The 22504-nt window shown below is 32.5% G+C and overlaps 1 protein-coding gene across 5 annotated transcripts in view; it reads right to left on the bottom strand.

Moving 5' to 3' along the window:
• Positions 1-22504, bottom strand: part of LOC103577992 (protein kibra) — a 79406-nt gene that overhangs the window by 11217 nt on the left and 45685 nt on the right. For 4 of the 5 annotated variants that reach the window (XM_053739608.1, XM_014443010.2, XM_014443012.2 and 1 more), the window contains exons 5-10: positions 7543-7651; positions 7211-7370; positions 5649-7130; positions 4584-4670; positions 3525-3714; positions 2745-3446 (exon numbers count right to left, since the gene is read on the bottom strand). In XM_053739608.1, the coding sequence (XP_053595583.1) occupies positions 2745-3446; positions 3525-3714; positions 4584-4670; positions 5649-7130; positions 7211-7370; positions 7543-7651 (2730 nt within the window). Of the gene's footprint in view, positions 1-2744; positions 3447-3524; positions 3715-4583; positions 4671-5648; positions 7131-7210; positions 7371-7542; positions 7652-11021; positions 11690-22504 lie in introns of those variants that run through there. The other variant, XM_014443009.2, reaches the window with a different exon arrangement.

The raw sequence follows: 22504 nt of genomic DNA, 5'->3' as shown, positions 1-22504 counted from the left end.
TTAAAAAAATCCTGCTAGTTAACGAATAAAAAACAAAATTTTTTCATCCTAAAAATTCAACTTTTTCCCCCTAAGTTTGGAACTCACATAACTTTTTTTCTATCAATTTTAAACGTATGACAAAATAGACCTTTTTTGTAGAAAATTAAATTTCATACGAAATCTCTGAATTCAAAAATCGGAAAAAAAATTTTTAACATAGTTATTTACAAAATAGAAAAAACAAATTTTGTTCAATTTATTTTAAATGGGAAAAGGGAACCCCTCGTGCACCAGCTCAATTTTTGAAATATCGCACTGAAATTTTAGGAGAATTTTTTGAATTTCCCGCTAAGAAAATCGATGATTTTCAAAAATTTCGGGAAGTTACTGTTTTCACCTCGATTTTCGAAAATTGAGTTTTCATCAGACATTGACGTTTTGAGGTCCTAGGAAGCTGTCCTGACAATCTAAAATCTAATCAGCTCTAGAACTTGAAAAAAGACGTTGATCGCCGTCACAACCATCTCATTCAGTTGATGCGTTCAAGAGATATCGTTGGAGAAGGAAATGGTAAAAAACATGTTTTTTAAAGAATCTTTAAAACAGCAGGATCGATCGATTTCAAATTTCAATCAACTCTAGAATTCAATAAAACACGCCGATTGCCACCTCAAACGTCAAAATCGGTTGATTAGTTCAAAAGATATCGGCGTCAAAAAGTTAAAAAAATAACATTCTATGTTATTTTTTCCGGATAAATCAAAATATGATGTACTAAAATGTGTCTGAAATTATACCAACTCTTCTTTTTTATAATCTTTTTTTATCATCATATAATGTCATCTAACTTGTTCCTAAGTTTAAATCATATTATCCGCAAAAAATTGAAAAAACACAGTTATTAATATTTTTCTCGGATATTTCATATATTATTGCTCTGACCTATGTCAAAACTCATTCAAATCTTGATTTTGGTCATTGACATTGATTTCTGCCTCAATACTTCTATTTTATTGAACATAATCGGGAATAAAAATTTAAAAACCGCTTCTTCATTAATGATTTTCGATTCTTAAATTTTCAAACTTTAGCATAAAACATAACTTGTTAGAGCTTGAAAAGCTCATAAGAAAGCGAGTACATATAATAGCATTTTCGAGCTCGATGAGCTCGAAAATATATTTACAGTAATGTTTTTGAGCTCCTCGATCTCGAAAAAAGCGGGAAGTTTTAGGGCTGGCCCGCAGGGCCAACCGACGCCCAGATTTTTTTTTATTAAAGTAACTTTTGAGATGTATTTAATTAAAATAAAAAATAAATTTTTTTTTCTGACACAATCTATTATATATATATATATACATATATTATATAAAGGAGGAGGTGTTTGTGCCTATAGTACGATTTGCAGCCGAAACTAAACATCGCAATCGAATAGTGTTCGTATGCGGTAGTAGTCACGAGTCTCCCATGGTGCAAGGGGGTGGTTACGAGTTGATAACTATAAGGGTGTAAAATATATGGGGATTGAAAGAAGGTGAACTTTGAAGATTTGTCTATGACTGGTTGAGAATGTTCTGGATTGTTCTAAAAATTTCTAGATAAAACTGGAATGCTCCAAATTGGACTTAGTTGATTTAAATCACTTCAACTTAATTCTAATTAGTTTAGAATGTTTTAACCCTTCAGAACTATCATGTAGAGAGATTCTTTCACACTTTTTAAAAAATTCTTATTCTTTCTAAATTCAAATGGAATGACCCCCTGAAATGTTTTTCACCTTTCTAAAATTCAATCCTCTAAATGATACTAAAAAAAACAAAATTTTTTAAACTTGAAAATTAAAGAAAAAAAAAAATTTGTTTATTAACTGTGAGAGTTTCTTTTATCGCGTGAGTCAAGTCAGACACAAAAAAAAATTGCTGTTCGTATGACTTCGTTTGATTTCGGCAGTCTCCGTGGTTTCTAGCCGCCATTTTCCATGTATTTAGAAATACAAATAAACAGGCTTCTACATGTTGTTTACAAGTGTACCTATACAGGTATACACCAGTATTTTAATTAAAATAAAAAATGTAATAATTATTTATAAAGAATATTTATAACAAATAATTTATAAAGAATTACTCTTTAATTCTTAGTATTCAAATAAATAATATTTGATATTGTATTTTACTTGATATACAGCCTAAAATTATTAAAATATTTTTAAATTTCGCTCTTGGCACTTGCACAATAGGCGTGAGATTTTTTCTCATCACGATAGGAATGACTGTGGTACGGAAGACTTATGTTCTGAAGGGTTAAATTGTTCCAAATATTTGGAGAATCATTCGGAAAGCTTCAAAGTCTACAATGTTCTGGAAATTAGATGACATTGTGGAAAATTCCAATATATATGTTAATACATTAAATTACTTAAAAATTATTCCATCGGTGTAGGATACTCTGGCTTCTTTTAAAAATTTTGTAGATATTCTAAAAATTGAAAAATATATTTCAAAGTCACAAATTACACGAAAGTAATCGGGACAACTCGATCGGACATTATTTTAGAACGATCAGAATTAATTTGAAGTGATGTTCGACATTCGAATACTTTAGAACTTATCAGATCATTTTCGAAATTTTTAGAGTAGTCCAGAAAATGTACCACATAAATAAATGCACCACTAAAAAATTACCCAGCGAAGCAGGTGTTCGCAACTAGTGTATTCATATAAATATATGTGGTTAATGAATAAAGTAAATTACAACCTACTTACTCGACAAATATAATGATTCCTGCTAACAGCAGCACTTGGTGAGAATGTTTGGCTTCGCTTAATAACAATTGAATTCTTATCATCATGTACCGCACCAAGAACAATTCCTGCAGCTGATAGTTTTCTTTGTTTACCCTGTTCTGGAATAAAAATACACTCAGTGTTTGTTTCTTTATCTTGAGTTTGATTAGACTCTTCTGACAGTCTTTCTTCTTCTTCATCTTCATCTTCTTCTTCTTCTTCTTCATGTTCGAGAACATCCTCTAATATGTTGTCCTCCATCATAAATTCAACTAGTAAACCTTCTTCATCACTATCTTCACTCACACTATCACTATCTCTCTCTTCATCTTCTTCCTCAGGACTGCCTAAGCAATTAGCAAGCTCTTCTAATCGCAAAGAGACAGCCGTTTGTAATTCATCGCAGCCCTGATTTCGTGTAAGAGTAGATGTCTGTGAACTGATTATAGTACTTTCGTCACTGCTCTCTTCTTTCGTATTTTGTAACTGAACTCCACTTCTACAAACAGAAATATCTGACTCTTGTTTGTCATGTTTAGTGAGTTTAGAAGAGATTGAGCTTGTACTCGTGCTTGAATTATCAGACGTTGATAATTGCATAAAACGAAAGGATAAAATATTGTACCACTTTATGCTGGGTGATTCGGGACTAAAGTTTGCAAGTGAGACTTGGGCTGAACCCTAGATAAGTCATCAAAATAACTAATTAATAAAATTTATATTTCAAATTAATATAATTTATTAAAAACTATGAATTACCAAGCACTCCTCAGGCTCGCCGCTTGCACACCATACATTAACTTGTAACGTCTTGGTGTAAAGTTTGTTAAGTGGCACAGAGATGGGAAAACTCTCACCAAATGTAGGCTTACGAAGATCCATAATTGGTTTTGTACAACACATATGGTTGTTTGGTGGTTGCATGGGCAATAAAGCCGCCTTAATATACCTATAAAAATATTTAATTGATTTAATGTTTATTTATTAATCTATATTATGTTTTTGATCATAAGACCAAAAATTCTTGTGGCCGTCCAAAATAATATGACATTAAATTAATATATAAATTTAGATTAAGAAATATAATAATAATAATAATAATAATAATAATAATAATAATAATAATAATAATAATAATAATAATAATAATAATAATAATAATAATAATAATAATAATTATAATTATAATAATAATTTTTGTGCATAAGGGAATAATGGCTTCACTGATTTGCTTAACTGTCAAATTATTTTTCAGAATCTAAACGACGTATAAGTTATTACATGTGAATTAATAATACTAAAAAGCATTATTTTAAATGTACTCTATAATATTATACATTAATTGTATAGATTGTAATGATTTAATTATCAAAGATGTCAATTAAACAGATCAGTAGAGCCGTTATTCCTTTAAAACAAGAATAAAAAAGTCTAATAGTTAAGAAGAGTCACCTTAAAAAATGATAATAATTTTTTTAATGTGATCCAGCCGTTTACAATAATATGGTGTAATGTGCTCAAATCTACTAACTTTTATATAGGAACGAACACAAGCATTAAGCTTTCGTTGTAATTTATATTACTGACTTTGAGTAATATTAGTGTAGATTGCAGCACAATAATCGAATATTGAGGAAATTAGTGTAGTTATAAATTTAATTTTAATGTCTTCACTAAAAACTTGTTTGTGTATTTTCAACTGCGCTTACAAACATCGGTTATATGTTCATTCCACGATAAAGTATCTTTATTTTGATTGTTAATTTAAATTTGCTTCAATGAATTTAAACATTTTAAGTTTAAAAAAATTGTACTTACACTTTACTATTTTCAGGTATAAATAGAGCTGCTAAATTTCTCGCTCTTTCAATACCAATATGAAGAAGCCCATCACTGATAGAATATCTGAAATTTATTTTTTAATAAATGAATATATGTAATGACTGCGTCAGAAAAAAAATTTAATTTTTTATTTTAATTAAATACATCTCAAAAGTAACTTTAATAAAAAAAAAAAAAATTCCCCTAAAATTTCAGCTCTATATCTCAAAAATTGAGCTAGTGCACTAGGGGATCCCCTTTCCCATTTAAAATACATTGAAAAAAATTCGCTTTCTCTATTTTCTAAATAACTATGCCAAAAAAATTTTTTACGATTTTTGAATTTAGCAGTCTTGTAGGAAATTAAATTCTCTACAATCAATTACAAAATTTCAAAGTTGAACAATCAAATTGTAAAATCATACCAATGTTCAAGGCATGAATATTAGAAAACGGTTCATCTAACGAAAAATTTCAATCAGACCTTTTTTGTAGAACATTCAACTTTCTACAAGAAATGTATTCGAGTCAATTTCCTTTATCTCAATTGTTTGGGAGTTATGAGACAAAAACCCGCTCATTATAAGAAAATCAAAAATTGCGTGATACACCTGTTAATATTAATATTAAGGGCTCAAACTTGAACGATAATTTTTTTTGGTCATCATGATTAATATTTTCACAGTATCGATAAAAAAAAAAATTGTTATTTTTTTTGGACCAGTCTAATATACATATATATTAAGGTAGGCAAAAAAAAAATAAATAAATAATTTGTTTTTCTTTAGTTACCGTAAAAATATAGTTCAAGATGATAATAAAAAATCCTGGTAAAATTTGAGCTCTTTATATTAATATTAAAGAGGTGCCTCTTCGTGATTTTCGATTTCCTATATTTAAATAACATTCCAGTTATTATCATTTTAATAGCAAGCTCTAAAAATCAATCAGAAAACTACTTTTTTTAAGAGCTTGACATTCAACTGGGAATAACTAGAAAGTTGATTGTATTGCATATTATTTTCCGTGTATTTATTTTAAAATATAATAAAGTTTATTTACCTAAGTTTAATTTGCACTTGTGCAGTTTCCAGATTCATATCTCCAAAGGCAAGAGTATTAAAGTTTTGTAACCTTGATGGTCTCTTTCTATTAGAAGCTTCAAAGACTCCAGAATCTCCAGCTACACTTTCATCAGATACGGCAGCAGATACAGATCTGGTATTAGTTCCCGAACTGCTCGCTCTGGACCTACTGTCCATAGGAGGTGGTGTCTCACTAATAGGTGAAAGTGGAGGTTCTTGGGGTAATGAGTGAGCAGGCCTTCCTAATCCGCTACCTTGAGACATATTTCCAGATTGGATTTCAAGAGGTGGTTGTGAACTGGCTTTAAGTCGTTCAGTTTTCTGTTCTTGAATGGCTTGCTGACTGATTTTAAGTTCAGCTAATTTGTCCTCTAATTGACAGCGATCTATGTGAGTAGTAGTAGTGGTTCCAAAGAGTCTTTGTTGTTGTTTTCTTTGCATTTCAACTTGTTCGTAAGCTGGTGGTGGTCCTACAGGAGCATTTTCATATAATGGAGAAACTGGAGGACTAACACTGGATAAGCTAGACCTTGGTGACAGACTTGGTTGTGATCGACCTGATGATGGTGTTCCGGTACTTCCAAGATTCTGTTCGGATCCTCGAAGAAGTCTCTCAACGCGTCTATGGAGGTCAACCATATCTACTGGACGTTCTTGTTGAACTGGACCAAGACACTGGGGACTTCCATAAATATCTGTAAAGCTGAGACCCGAACTAAGACTTCCTTTGCTACTAGTCGTACTGAGACTTCCTAAACTTGAACTGCTACTAACAGATAATGTGCTTGCACTTAATGTTTTTAATTGACTCTCTAACATTGTCATTGATCTCAGTGCATCTCGTAACTGCTGTAAAAGCAATTGTCTTTCTTCATGAAGACGGACACGATCTGTTATAGTTTTATTGGATAGCTCTAAGGCATTGGTAAGATCTTGCTCTAATTTACGAATTTCGCACTGAATTTTTTTCATATCTTGCTGAGTTCTTGTACGAGGTGTAATGCTTTTTAGTTCTCGAAGAAGCTGTTCTTTCTCTTGAAACAATAAAAGTTTATCTTTGTCACTTTCCGTCTGACCCGGTGTTACTTTTTCCTCTAAATCAGCTAACTGCTGTTGAATATGTTGGACTCGTTTACGAGCTTCGTCATACTCTAACCTCATACGTGCCATCTCAGCTAATCTTGTTCCGATAGATCCTAATTCACCAGATAAATCTGTTTGAGATGCAGTACTTAATTTATCTTGTGGTAAACTTAGTGTACTGGCATCTGGGCTACTTTCACACAATTGTAATCTTGTTAATTCGTCTTTAAGCTGCGCTAAAGATTGCATTAATTCAGCCTTCTCTTTTTCACCTGAGCTTAAAGACTTTTGAATATTTCTTAATTCTGTCATTATAGCTTGAGCTTCTGTTATATTGTAACAGCCACCTTGATGAGCACTGAGTTTTAGTTCCACACTGAAAGAAAAAATAAATCATTAATTATTTTTTTTTTATTATTAATAAATTTAAAAACAATGATATAGTATCGTTTTTACCTTGCTAACGTGTCAACTCCGCGTTGTGTACAATTCATTTCAGCTCTTATCTGTTCCAATTCTCTCTTGAGCCTTGATACACGACTCCTTGCCAGAGCTACGTCAGACTTCAGAAGATCAGGATCATACTTTGTACTGAGAGAACTTGAGCTGGAGCACACTGTAAATCACATTTTTTTTTTTATTAATATTAAAAATTGAATCAACTAAACTTTAAAAGATATTTCGTAAAATATTTATTTAGTAAATTTTTTAAATATCTTTTGGAAATAAGTAACATTAATTTTTTGAATAATGTAAAATGGAAGATTTAAAAAAATTAAAACACTTACAACTTGTACGTGAAGCTCCAAGGGTTGTCAAAGCATTATTAAGGTGGTCATATTCATCTTGAGCTAAACATAACCTCTGTTGTTTAACATCGTAAATTTCTTTCTTTGCCTGAAATAAGAACAAAATATATCTTTTAGATAATCGGACTAAAATTCATTAAAAAGTTTAGTTACTTGGGATAAAAAAATTTATAAAAAATATGACTTATTATCACCATATTAAAATTAATTGTTCTAATATAAGTATTTTTATTTTTAATACTTTCGCTTTTATATCTGATGATAAGAGTAAGTTCATCAAAAATCGATTATTATTTGCATTATTATTAATCAGTTATTCATTGAATTACTAAATGCCACAGAACATGTACAACATATACTGTCCTTCTTTTCAACGACAATTATCTTTATACGCACGTATATACAAATCGTATGCTTCAGCCCTGCTTAAAAAATCCGATAGATTCTTATAGCCAAGGTATAAGGCCCTATACTTAACTATAGCACTTCTCATAGAACTTATTCATTCTTATAAAATGTCTATGGGAATTTATAAGAAACTATTGGATTCTATAAGATTTTCTAAACAGGGAGCTTATTTAAATGAACAAAATGGAATCACAAGTATTTCATTACGGCTATTTTTTATACATATTAATGTAAATATTATACATCTAAAAAAATATTCTTTTTGAGCCTACTTGTCGAACTGTAACGTTTGAAATAGTATATTACACATCATGGAAGGAAAGGAAGACATTCTAAGCCACCCGAGCCGAAGGCGTGGGTGGCAAACACGTGGATTGGAACGTCTAAATGATTTTTTCACCATACCTCGACTGAAAGTTTTAATTCCTGTCTATTTAGAGGATAAAAAGTAGCTTTTTATATTTGAGGAAACAAATGATAAAAATTAACGCATGCGCCATTGTCCTACAAATAGAGGCAAAAATTTTAACTTTCAATTGCAGATTTGGTGAAAAATAGTATACTCACCACGGAAGAAGGTAGGACGTCCTGATCCGATTATTTGCCACCCTCTCAGCTATGGTAGGTAAATATACATGCGGCTTGGAATGTCCTATTTTCCTTCCTCGGTATGTAATATACTAATAAATTTTGTAATTATGGCTCTTAAGGAACTAAAGTTTCAGGGTCAAAATAGTATCTTATACGTCATGTAGAATCGATATTATACTCGATTTCACGAGATGTATATAATAGTCTATGTAATGAATGCATGAAGAAAAACGCCGTTAAATGTCTAACGTCAGCGTCATGCAGTCAGAGTTATGAAAATAATGAACTATATTATTATTAAAAAAGCGTTATACTTCGTAAAATTGAATACTTTGTTTAATACTATTCACTTAAGAAAACTTAACTTAATAAAAAAATCTGGGCGTCGGTTGGCCCTGCGGGCCAGCCCAAAAACTTCTCGCCGTTTTCGACCTCAAGAAGCTTGACAACATCACTGTGAATATATTTTCGAGCTCGAAAATGCTATTACATGCTATTATTTTTTTATGAGCTTTTCAAGGTCTAACAAGTTACGTTTTATGCTAGAGTTTGAAAAGTTAAGAATCGAAAATCATTAATGAAGAAGCGGCTTTTAAATTTTTATTCCCGATTATGTTCTATGAAATAAATGTATTGAGGCAGAAATCAATTTCAGTGATAAAAATTAAGATTTGAAAAAGTTTTGACTTAGTTCAAAGCAATAATATATGAAATATCCGAGAAAAATATTAAAAACTGAGTTTTTTCAATTTCTTGCTGACATTATGATTAAATCTAAAAAACAAGTTAGATGACATTATGTGATGATCGAAAGAGACTATAAAGAGAAAGAGTTGGTATGATTTTAGACACATTTTAGCACATTATATTTTGATTTATCCGGAAAAAATAACATTTTGTTATTTTTTTCACTTTTAAGCGCTGATATATTTTGAACTAATCAACCGATTTTGACGTTTGAGGTGGCAATCGGCGCATGTTTTTGAATTCTAGAGCTGATTAAAATTTGGAATCGATTGGTACAGCCGTTTCGAAGATATTTGTAAAAACTTGTTTTTCACCATTTCTTTCTCTAAAGATATCTCTCGAACGCATCAACCGATTGAGATCGTTAAGGTAGCAATCAACGCGTTTTATTAAATTCTAGAGCTGATTAGATTTTGAAATTAATCGGATAAGTCACTTCAAAGATAATCGAAAAAAATCGGTTGTTTACATTTCTTTCTCCAACGATATCTCTCGAACGAATTAACCGATTGAGACGCTCGAGGTCGCATTCGACGCGGCTTATGATGTTCTAGAACTGATTAGATTTTGAAGTTGATAAAAAAGTTGTTAAAATTCGCAAATATTTTCGAGTCTACTTGATCAAATGATCTGCAATTTTCAGGAAAGTTGATGGCCAACAAGCTCTATCGATTGCCACCATAACCATCCAAATCAGTTTATTAGTTAAAAGGTTATAGACCATTCATAACATACACATACAGACACTAGAACATCATTCTGAAAATAGTCAGGATAGCTTCCTAGGACCTCAAAACGTCGACATCTGATGAAAACTCGATTTTCAAAAATCGAGGTGAAAACAATAACTTCCCGAATTTTTGAAAATCATCGATTTTTTTAGCAGGAAGTTAAAAAATCATCTTTGGTGTTATATTGTATCAATTAATAGAGATATGTAAGATTATAAAATTCAGCTGACGTTGCCGCGATCTACACATGCGTATAATGCGTATGCTGATTAATTAAATGCGCATGTGCAGCCTAGAGATTTTGGTCATGTTAATAAGGTAGCTAAATTCAAAGTGACCAGTAGCCAAATTCAATGGTTCAATATAAAAATGAGTGTTTTAATATATATTTATTTAGTCGCATTATGTCGGTCGTAAAAGTTTTATTATATAACTTTAATTTTTTTATAAAAACCTTCATTGGGTCAAGTTTGAGTAAATTTTTATCAAAATTTTAATATAAATCATCACTCACTATTACATTACTAAAGTTTTTAAAATTGTATGAAAAAAATCAAAGTATCAATTTTGTAGAAGATTGCATGATCTAAATAAAATTTCTAACAACAAATTGATAAATGGAAAATTTCAAAAGTTTGAGGTATTTTTTAAATGATATGATAAATAATTAAATTTTTTTCGAAAAGTTGTAACTTTTGTATTCTACACAACTATATTATTGTTAAGCCCAGAAAAATATTTTTAGTTAACGAAAAATAACAATAGATAAAAAAAAATGTGTTTTATTTTCTAAATAGTAAATGTTATAGGATTTCGAGCGAATTTTTTCAATTTAGATGAAGAATTGTAATTCGAAGAAATGTTTTTGAAAATGTCTACAAAAATATTTTCAGTAATGAACACAAAAAAAATCTTCTTGCAAAATGATAGTCATAAATATATACATGAAAAAAAAAAAAAAAAAAAAAAAACACCGCTTACGTATTCGCAGTAGTAGTACGCGGTGGCGTCACTATCATTTTGCCTGTAGCATTGCTCCCAGTAGAATCTTTGAATCTGCTCATCATTCTCATAATCATTTTGATAACACACTCTCATTCGATAATTCGACACAATATTTTCGTATATTTGTTCTTCTTGATGCTGGTGATGATATTTTTGTGATTGATGTTGATAATGTTTAGATTGTTGCCTATGATTTAAACATTGTTGGACCTGATGTTGTGGTTGGTACTGCAATTGATGATAATTTCTCTGGTACTGGCGTTGATGATATCGTTGATGTCTTTCGTTGTTAATCGCGGAGTGGCCCGAGTTATAATTATCCACATATGTACGGTACTGTTGGGCCGGTACGAGTACGCACAATGTATACTGTGGGTCCATGCCGCTACGTGACTTTTGAATTAGTACACTTCACGCAGTTGTTCGCAATGTGAATCCGCGTCGTGCGGATCACCTCATCTTCGCGAAGGCTTCCTCCAGACTGTTCGGTTGTGGGCCCAAAATTCCAATCCCCACTTTTGGGTTTCAATTTTTAAGGGATCCCCTTTCTCTCTCTCTCTCTCTCTCTCTATCTCTCTCTCTTCCCTTCTCTTTACTCGTTATATCCTTCGATGGACAACAACCGAGAATGCCTTCTCTCCGTCCAGACTCCTTCTCCATTTACTCCTTCTCACTGATCTGTGTTTCTTCTCTCGTCCTTCTATTCCTCAAATCCCTTCCTACCTTTTACTCTGTAGCAACGCTATCGTTTCTTCTCTTTTACTCCAACATTTCGCATTCGTCTTCACTCCAACTAGTACAACCGATCTGGGTCCGCGTGTGCGCAAGCGTCTTTCTTGCTCGATGTAAAAAAATAAACCTCATCTTAAGTTTTCAGGATCGTACGCAAGTATTTTAAAATATCTTGGGCAACTGCACGCTAAATAATTTATTTTTTAAATTTACATTTATTTTAATCTATAAATAATTTGATTAACAAACTATTATATAATTATTTTTTAAATATTATGTACACGGAGATTGGCTAATTTTAGTAGTAAATTTAATGTACTTAATTTATACAAAAACAGAAGGGGTCCAGCGATGTAAAGTACATATTTATTGGTGCGTTGGAGGACCCATCACTACTGAAGAATGTGGATTGACGGGTAAAAAAGAAGCATTATTACCCTCGCTGGAAACAACCAGACATAGGGCCCGGCTAGGTTCGACCCTGCGCTTGGTCAGCAATATTTGCGTCGTAGTAGAGTGTAGTAGTAGAATTGACCTTGAAGTTGCGGGCATCATGGCACCGACCACGATGAAATTTCTGGATATGTCCGTGTGTTTTCCCATTTTCTTCTCTTTTATCCCTCACGTTTGCATGTCTCTAATCTAACCTTATAATCATGCTTTTGATAGAATTTGACTATCTTGTTTTAACCATTATATATTCTTTTGTTATTTTCATTTTTAAAAATCCCTGACAATCCTTTCAATCCATAACTGTTTTCCTTTCATGGCCGTATTTTTAGATACACTATTATCTTTGGACTAAATATTGAACTTGTTGTATCTTTTAACTTGCTAAGTTTGCGGAAAAACAATACTTTTTATTGCGAACCATTTGGGTGTGCTTTATTGTCAACATTATTTTTATTATCTTTTCTCTTGAACCAATGGATTAGTTTCCCTTTATACATACATAAAATATTATATAATATATCTTTAAAAGTTGTAATTATTATATAAAAAATAAACAATAATTTATATTCAACGGTCTGAACGTTCTTTATATTTACCAAGTACTCCAAAAAGGCAATAAAATTCCAACGATTCTCGATAAGTTAGGAATTTTAACCTACTACACTATATATATATATATATATATATATATATATATATATATATAGATATATATATACAAAATTCAGAAAAATTCAAAGAACATAAATTATTAGCTCATCGGTATACTATCTATAGATTTATACAAATAAAAGTGTAGAACGACACAGAACTTAGGATTGGTGAACTCCCAAAAGAATTTAAAGAACCTTTATGATATTATCTTTCCTGTCTTTTATATTAATGTCTATTTCACTTTCTATGATAAACGCATTCCAACCTATCCAACGAGATTACCTTAGCAAGAATAATAATGAAGAAAATAAAAAAACAGAAGCAAAATATGGAGACAGTGGAAAGGGTTAGGAATACTGGGTATTCCTGTATAAACGACAGCAATTTATGAATTCCGAGCTATTTATACATGTACTGCTCTCTCACGCACGACGTACGGGGTCCACGAACAACCTGAATGTTCGTCCGATTTCTGAATTCCAGAGCAATCTCTTTACCACTCCATCTCAAAGAATCCTCACGACTAAGAAAAGGAACCATTTATAGAATGTTTTTTGTCTTAAAAGTAAATCTTTTTGTTCTTGTTTTACTACCAGATTTTTATTATAATTTTCGATATTTTTGTATTTTCTTTGAGACTATAAAAAACTTAAAACTATAGAAGGGTTTTAAACCATTGCATCACTGTTTCTGTCACTATATTATTAATAAATAATTATAGTTAAAAACACAAAGTTGTTTTTGCTATGAGATTTAGAAGAAAGGAAATAATCAAGTTGGAGTATAAGTACTCATAAAATATATAAGAATAACTATACAATAACTATACATTATTACAGATGCATATTCATTAAAATTAAATAAATAGCTTCTATGATGGAAAATGGTTACTTTTTAAAAATTCAATAAATTAAAAAGAATAAGATCACTTTTTTTAAAAAGACTGACTCGGTTTAAGAGATTCAAGATATCACGCGAGGAAAAGATAAAGTATGAAAGTAAAAAGAAAAAGATGCAGAAAGAGAGAGAGAGAGAGGGAGACAGAGAGAGAGAGAGAGAGAGAGAGAGAGAGAGAGAGATGGGGGGGGTGGAGATTTGAGATTAAAAGTGAGAAAGAGAAAGAGCAGCAGAATGTGAGAGATATCGTACTATAGGAAGGAGGTTGGTTCCAACCGGGAAAAAAAAGGAGTCTTGGAATGCAGCCGAGTGAGGAATTCCGGCCCCTCCCGCATATTTATCTGCGCGCGGCTCTCGAGGGGCTTTAGACCCAGCCAAGTAAGACTCCTTTTATAATGCGCAGATGCTGAGGTGGGACAACGGTCTACTGATATACACCGGACATCAGGCAATGCTAGTGAGAAGCATTCCAAGAAGTGGGGATGTAAGCGATGCTACCACTTAGAACAGTAATATAAAGATACACTAAGTCTAAGGAATGTCTGCTTATCATTCAGAATATTTTAACTTAGCTTGCTCTAACTTACACTCATGCGAATAATCTTCATTTTTTATAGAACAATAGTAATAAGTTTTATATGTACTTCATCAAGAGATTGCCGTAAAGGAACAAACGGAATTTTGGTATTTTTCAATTTTATAGGAAATGATATATATATAAATATATATATTTTCAGATACTAATAGTCAGAGAAAAAATCATTTGAGTAACCTTGACAAAAGTACTATACATATACTAGATATGGAATTGATTTTTCGATGAAGAAAAATGTTTAACTTCCTTTTTTTCGCATAAATGTAAGATTTTAGGAAATGGAGTTAGACCATTTGCTAATTAGAACGTCGATATTAAATTTTTAGGTAATTTTCAATAAGCTTTATCCCCTCATAGGAAAAACGATAGTCCCAAGCTTGGCCGAGGCTTCGCGAAAGATTTATTAACTCTGGGGAAAGCTTGAAATCCAAGCTTGGCCCAAGTCTGTCTAAGCATCGAAATGATAACACCGAGCCAAGCTTGAGTGACAGAATCGTGCCAAGACTGTAGCTAAATAACCACTTATACTTATTAAAAATAAATTTTAAAAAATATGTATATATTAGTAAACATGTGTGTGATGGTAACATATGAAATTACATTTAGACACAGAGGAATCAGGTAGATCGATGAAACTAATTTTTTGGCGTTTGCTGGGTCTCGAACCTAGTCCTTCATGGCTGCTAGGAAAGTGTTTTATGCACTAGGCTGTTACGCTATACATAGAAGCCAGAGGTTTTTAGGTACCATTTGTTATTTAGATTGGTAAACCAGGGCTTGTTACTTGAGTATTGACTGAAATTTGGCCCAAGACTGGCAAACTAAGACTTATCAATTGAACGTTGGCTAAATCTTGCCCCAAAACTGACAAACCAAGGCTTTTCACTTGAGTATTGGCTGAACTTTGTCCCAAGACTGGCAAACCAAGACTTGTCACTTGAGTAATGGCTGAATCATGGCACAAGACTGGTGAACGGAGACTCATCACTTGAACGTTGGTCGGATATCAGACCAACCTTTGGAGGTCGAGCCTAGGTAGCCCAGTATCGTGCCAAGGCTAGCCCCGTTGTCAATATTTTTATTCAGGTACTACTGCCTACTGACAAACAGGAAACACACACACACATATAGGTTGAATGAGAAAATAAAATTATTTGCCTGACGTTAGGATCAAACCCGGCCCTCACTGTTTCTTCATACCCCGACCAAGTACATTGACAGCTCAGCCACAATGACGATTAGAAAATCTGAATTTATAGCAAGTATATGGATAGGATACAACATCAATGTCATCATATTCCCTGAACTAAAAATTACAATTTCAAATAGTAATTTTATCAGCGGCTGAGTCAGTAACGTAGGTAGCTCGGACGATCACCAAAGTTAAGTAGCATCTAGCATGATTACTACTTGGCTGGGTGACCGCTTAGCCACGCGTCGGGCTCGAATGAAGGTTTCTGACCGTTAGGCGCGGGGTGAAGATCCAGTGATCGGTAAAGTGGGAATTTTATCGACCACTGGAGCTTCACTCAAACCGAAACTGTACTGCCCGGGAAAAAATGATTAGACCTGACCATGCCTGTTCATGTCTGATCCAGCCTGATATAGGGGATTAAATTTAAAGTCTTCTATAATTAAATATAACTAACTTAGTTATAATTATATATAGCTAACGTAGTTATAACTATGTATAACTTATATATAATTTCATATAACTATAAATCAATAATTGATAAATTAAATATAAAATTTTGTTGACTAAAAATCTATCATGTATAAGATATAAAATTTTGTTGACCAAGAATCTATCACGTATGAGATTTTTATTACTTGAAGTTCATACGAAATTGACTTTTCAAGTGAATTTCTTAGGTCAACGGGTAGCAGGTTAAACTTTCAAGCGCGAGGTCCACGGTTTAAATCCTGCACATGCCCGAATTTTTTTTTTTAATTTATAGAAATAATTATAAATAATTGAATATAGTTATACATAATTATATATAATTATATAGGGCTTTTTTTTGTCTATAATCCTTTTATCCGGATAAGCATGAACAGAAATGAACATACCTGATCAGAACTGAACATGCCTGGCCAGACATGCCCATTTTTCATGTCTGATCAGGCCTGAAGACTCATGTCTATTCATGTATGATCATTTTTTCCCGGGTGGCTAGGTTTTCATTGTAGTTTTCCTATGCCACTGCTCCCCCATTGCACAAGGGAGGTAGTAGGGTATCACCGTCATGATGCAGTACAGTCATAAGCATAAGTCATAAGTCGGGCCACAGCCGCAAAAAAATTAAGTGTTAGAGTCAAAGTAGCAAGAAAAAAGTTTGCACGCCTGCTTTCGGAAAAAATTGAAAGTTTAAATTTTTTAGATAGATGATTTACGGGTTTTGGGTAAGAAATGAAATTTCTGTCAAAAAACGAATAGTCGTAACGATAGAACTCTTAATATCAATATTAAGCGCTCAAACTTGCAGGATAATTTTTTTTGTTCATCAGGAATAATATTTTCACAGTATCGAAAGAAAAAAAAATAGTCGATTTTTTTGGCCCAGTCTAATAAATATATATGGTTATATAAGACTATATATGAATTTATATAATTATATATATTTTTATATACAATTAAACATAAAAATTAAAAAAAAATTAGATATAATCATATATAATTATACAAAATAACATAAAATTATATATAATTTTATATAATTATATATGATTATATCTAATTATATCTAATTTTTTTTTCCCGGGGCGCCTGTCTATTTATTTATCATATCATAACCATAAATTTTAATGAAATTTAAAAAGTCTTGTGACTAAAACTTTGTTATCAGTAACGAAAAGAACGCATGAAGTAAGAGAAAAAGTAAGAAAATATACGAGAGATGATAATTTATTCTTACTTTTATGTATTATTGTAGTTAGTGTTTGAGCTTATAAAGAAGTCTATAATATATTACTAAATAGAGAAATAAAATACCTAGTTTCAACTAAAATTGAATCTATAGTTTTCTTTTTCAATTATTTAATGTTTTTGATGCCCGCCCCGACGAGCAAAAACTTCGACTTCGCCTCAGTTTTGCCAAAGTCGGGCAGGCCCTCCACCGACCCCCCCCCCCCTTCACCGCTCGGCATCGCCCCGAAATATTAATTAATTCAACGTACTTTTCGCTGAGGAACAAGAAAAATAGTATACGACCTCCGACCAGAATGCTGAATCCCCTGACGTATGTGATCGGCTTCGCTTTGGCTTTGATATCCCATCCGCCAGGAAATTCAACTTTCTAGCCTAGTATCGTAATATACTATTTCGTTTTTATCAACGAAGCAAACTTTTTAAGCAAGCGATTTTTTTAAGTAAGCTCAGCTTCGCCTCGGCCAACAATTACATGTGATCTGAGACTTTTCTTATTTTACTGGCCAAGGTGCGTATACTACTTTTCTGCTCGACGGAGCCGGAAAGTTGCAACTTCGTTTAGGGCAGCGGCCCGAAAGTTGCCACTTTCCGGCCGGAGGGCAGAAAAAAAATTTTATTTAGCTAATATAACTAGTTTTATTGAAATTTTTATTTTTTTATTTTAACCGCAGTATAATTTATTGACCTAAAAGAGCTTCAATCAATAAATTTTTCAAATTCATTTTAGTTTAGAACAAAAAATTCTTTCTGTAGCAAATTTTTTTTCAGGTGGTCCATTATGCCCCAAATATCGCAGATCAGCCTAAAATATCTTTAAAACATCAGAGATGTCATGCTTTAGTCTGAAGCTAAGACACATACAGAAAGTTTAGACACTCGAATCTCTACTGCGCAAACTAGCAATCTTGCGGCAATCAATGGAATTCGAGACGAACCCATGAATATGGAATCAGCCTTGGATGTTAAATGGAAAGAGCTTCAAGCAAAACAGATGGAACTCGAAGGCAAAATTCTTACTCAAAACTAATTTGGAAACACATGAATCCTCCAGCGCAGAGAACGCTGTAACAATAGTCAGCTAAGATTAGAATTCTTTGGAAGCCAAGATTAGAAACCTAGATTAGCTCATTGAAGCAAAAGAAAAAGAAACTAAGCGCCTTAACATCATCATCAAGAATCATTCTTGGGATCAAGGTAATTTTCGTGCACATACACAAAACTTTCTCCGCACCAAGTTTGGCACAGAGTCAGACATCTCCAGTATCCAGACTGTTGATAAATACAGCAAAATTGACAGAGTTAAGCTTAATTCGTTGAAAACCAAAGAAAAAACCTTATCCTCAAAAGCCAAGCTTCTAAAAGACAGCAAAATATCTATATCATATGAACTCACTCACCACGAACTTACCCGGAGAGCCAACCTGAGAAAAGCTGCAGAGGACAAAAATAGGCTTGGTATAAAAACTCTGCTGAAAGGCAATGCTTTAAAATAAGTAAAGTTGGCGAATGGATTTAATCCGATTATCACTCGACCCCCAGATGTAAGCTCGCATAGAAAAGATGATAATAATAATTTGAAGCAGCCTGCATCTTCCTCAACTCAGCCTCCAAAAAACTAAGTATTTTTACATGGAACTCTAGCCGTTGCAGCAATTTATTGACATATACTGCATTTGTGAAACCTGGGTGACATTTGACATTAATCTTCCTCTCGGTTGGCGTAACTATCAAACTTACTGTGCCTATGCTATTAAAGAAAGAAGCACCGGAAGAGCCAGTGGAGGTGTGGCTATTATTGCCAGAAGATACTTTCAAGTAAATACTATTGAGGTATCGGACAGCTAGATCTTCTACCATGTAAAATCGCCACGTCTGAAAGGCATCATTGCCTGTATTTATCTAAGACCAACAAGAGATAATGTTATCTCCCTCGAACTGCTTCAATCTGTACTTGATGAGATAAATGACACATACGGTCACCTTTTGATCATCTTACTATGAGATTTCAATGCTCGTTTAGGTGACTTTGCTAAAATACCAGATGAATTACTTACGGATAGAACGCTTTACTATGAAAGAAAGACACTAGATACTTTAATCACCTCAAGAGGTCGTAAATTAGCCCAGTTTATGCAAGATAATAGCTACGTTCTTCTAAACGGCAGAACCTACAATGATTACCCTGCACCGTGGATGCCTATATAAACTATTCTCACTCGTTGCTGTATTGAATTTTCGACTGCGGCAAAGGAAAGCAACTCAGTACCTCCTGTTCATCGATTTTAAAAGAGCATTTGACTCGGTAAACCAGACTCTTATGGCGTAAGCTCTTTGAGCTTGGACCGAGTGCAAAACTAGTAGGTCTACTCCGAAACATCTTTAACACTGCACATTTGAAAATGCAGATCAATGGTAAGCTGTCCCATAACTTTCAGATCAATGAAGGAGTTCTCCGAGGGAAGTTATTCATCCCACTTTTACTTTTAACTTTTATTGCTGACCTTGAAATGTTCATGAGAGAAAACGGCTGTATGGGCACAAATATTGACAGTTATGTTGATATATTGCTACTACTTTATGCTGATGACCTCGTGATCACGGCTTTGTCGGATGTGGACCTTTAAAAGAAGATTAACGTGCTCAATGGTTATTGTACTCAGAATCACCTGCAAATTAACACCACGAAAACTAAAGTCGTAATCTGTAGGCGAGGCGGAAAACCCCCAGGAAATTTCCACTTCATTTACAACAACAACGAGCTGGAGATTACTAACACGTACGATTACCTGGGTCTAAAAATATCAACAGTTGGATTCAGCCGTACAACTGCAAATTCTGCTATACTCAAGGCAAGATGACCATAAATGCTACTCACACGTTACTTGTTACGTCTAAAACGGATTCATTTAACTGTATCTCGAAAATATTTGACAGCACTATAGCAGCAATGCTTCTTCACGGGGAGCTAAGAGATTGATTTGAAAAGAAAGTTTCGTATGAACTTCAAGTACACTGAGAAAAAAAAAATACTTTTATCAAGAACATTCACTTGATACAAGAACATATATTCTTGATAATTTTCAAGAATGCATAATTTTGTCTCAAGAATTCCGTAGAATTGAAAGAAATAATTTTTATTTAATTCAAGTAAAGCTATTCTTTTGTTTACTTACAATGTAATATCAAATTCATATAATAACAAGAATAAATTTGATGCTCTTTTCTCAAGAAATTGATAATTAATAATAATAAAATAAATATTTTGAACAGATTTCTTGAACCAAGAAATTCTTGCTTGGAAAATAGTATTTTTTTTCTCAGTGTAATAAAAATCTTATACGTAATAGATTCTTAATCAACAAAATTTTATATTTAATTTATTAATTATTGATATATAGTAATATTACATATATAAATAAATAAATAAGAAAAATAAAAAAAAATCAATTATTATTATTATTATTTTACTAATAATAACAATTTTTTAATGATAAATGTAATTTTTAGTATAATAACTATTTAAATTACATTTTATCATAAAAGACCTTTTACTCTACCGTCCATCTTACGGTTTTTACAATAGTAATATACATATATGATATGTAATATACATATCTAATATAGTATTAGTTATACGATATTAGATATGTTATATATAATTATAACTACGTTAGCTATACATAATTTAGTTAGTTATCTATAATTATAATTAGGTTTTTTAAATTTAATCCCATATATCAGGCTGGATCAGAAATGGTCATGCATGATCAGGCCTGAACGTATACAACCTTTCAGACATGAACAGACATGGTCATGCTTCATCAGACATGAACAGACATGGTCATGTATGATTAGGCCGGAAGTATTTAACACTTCAGACAAGCTCATGCATAAATACACATGCCCATGCATGATCAGGCCTGAAGGCATTTGTCGCTTCAGACATGACCATGCATGATCATACATAAACAAGCATGATCATGTCTAATTTCAAGACTAATCATACATGAACAAACATGACTATGTCTAATTTCAGGCCTGGTCATACAGGAACAGGCATGGTCATGTCTGAACATTTTTTACCGGGTAACTTAGTTATAATTATAAATAGCTAACGTAGTTATAATTATATATAACTTGCATATAATTTTATATAACTATATATCAATAATTAATAAGTTAGATACAAAATTTTGTTGACTATAAATCGATCATGTATAAGATATAAAATTTTGTTGACTGAGAACCTATCACGTGTAAGATTTGTATTACTTGAAGTTCATACGGTACTTACTTATGAATTCAATCTCTTAAGTTAACGGGTAGCGGGTTAACTTTCAAGCGCAAGGTCCACGGTTCAAATCCTGCACACGTCCGAATTTTTTTTTATTTCTTATTTTTATAGAAATAATTATATATCATTGTAGATAAATAATTATATGTAGCTATGCATAATTATATATATTTATACAGAGCCATTTTTTCATCAGACATGAACAGGCCTGATCGGTTTAATCATGCCTGAAGACTCATGTCTGTTTATGTCTGATCAAGTCTGATCATTTTTTCCCGGGAAGTGAGAAGTATGGTACTCTACAATTGCCGCAGATAGGTGCCAACAGCGCCTAGTCAAGCATGATTGCATATGGCTTTGTATGGATCATTCGTGAACAAGTTCCAATATTCATGCATTAGACGTGCTCATGTACGATCATGCAAAGCCATACTCAGTCATATATGACTATTATTTTTTCGCTAAACACAATCGATCATGCATGATTGAGTATGGCTCTGCTAGATCAGGCATGATCGTGAATGCTCATGTAAAATCATACTAAGGCATACAGGTTCATGCATGAACGTCCATTGCTCTTAATACACGGTCAGGCATGATTGGACATGACTGCCAATGAATCATACATGGCCGTGTATGGTATGCATGGCCTATCATACATCCTTATGCACGACTTTGCATGAATGATGTATGATAATTCATTCCTCGTCACGCATGATCATGCACGATTGAATATAACTTTGCATGATCAGACATAACTTTGCATATATCACACTTGATCATGAATGATTCATGTTTCGTCTTACTTGAATCATACGTAAACTATGCTTGATTTTGTTTGAATTATATATGCACTAGTTGATATATTGATATATACTTATTGTATCTGCTGATTTTTGTACTTA

This window comes from Microplitis demolitor, chromosome 5 (genome assembly GCF_026212275.2).
Source record: "Microplitis demolitor isolate Queensland-Clemson2020A chromosome 5, iyMicDemo2.1a, whole genome shotgun sequence".
In the NCBI taxonomy this organism is placed as follows: Eukaryota; Metazoa; Arthropoda; class Insecta; order Hymenoptera; family Braconidae; genus Microplitis; species Microplitis demolitor.
The sequence above is the reverse complement of the archived record's forward strand: the minus strand, read 5'-3'. Positions and strand labels throughout refer to the sequence as shown.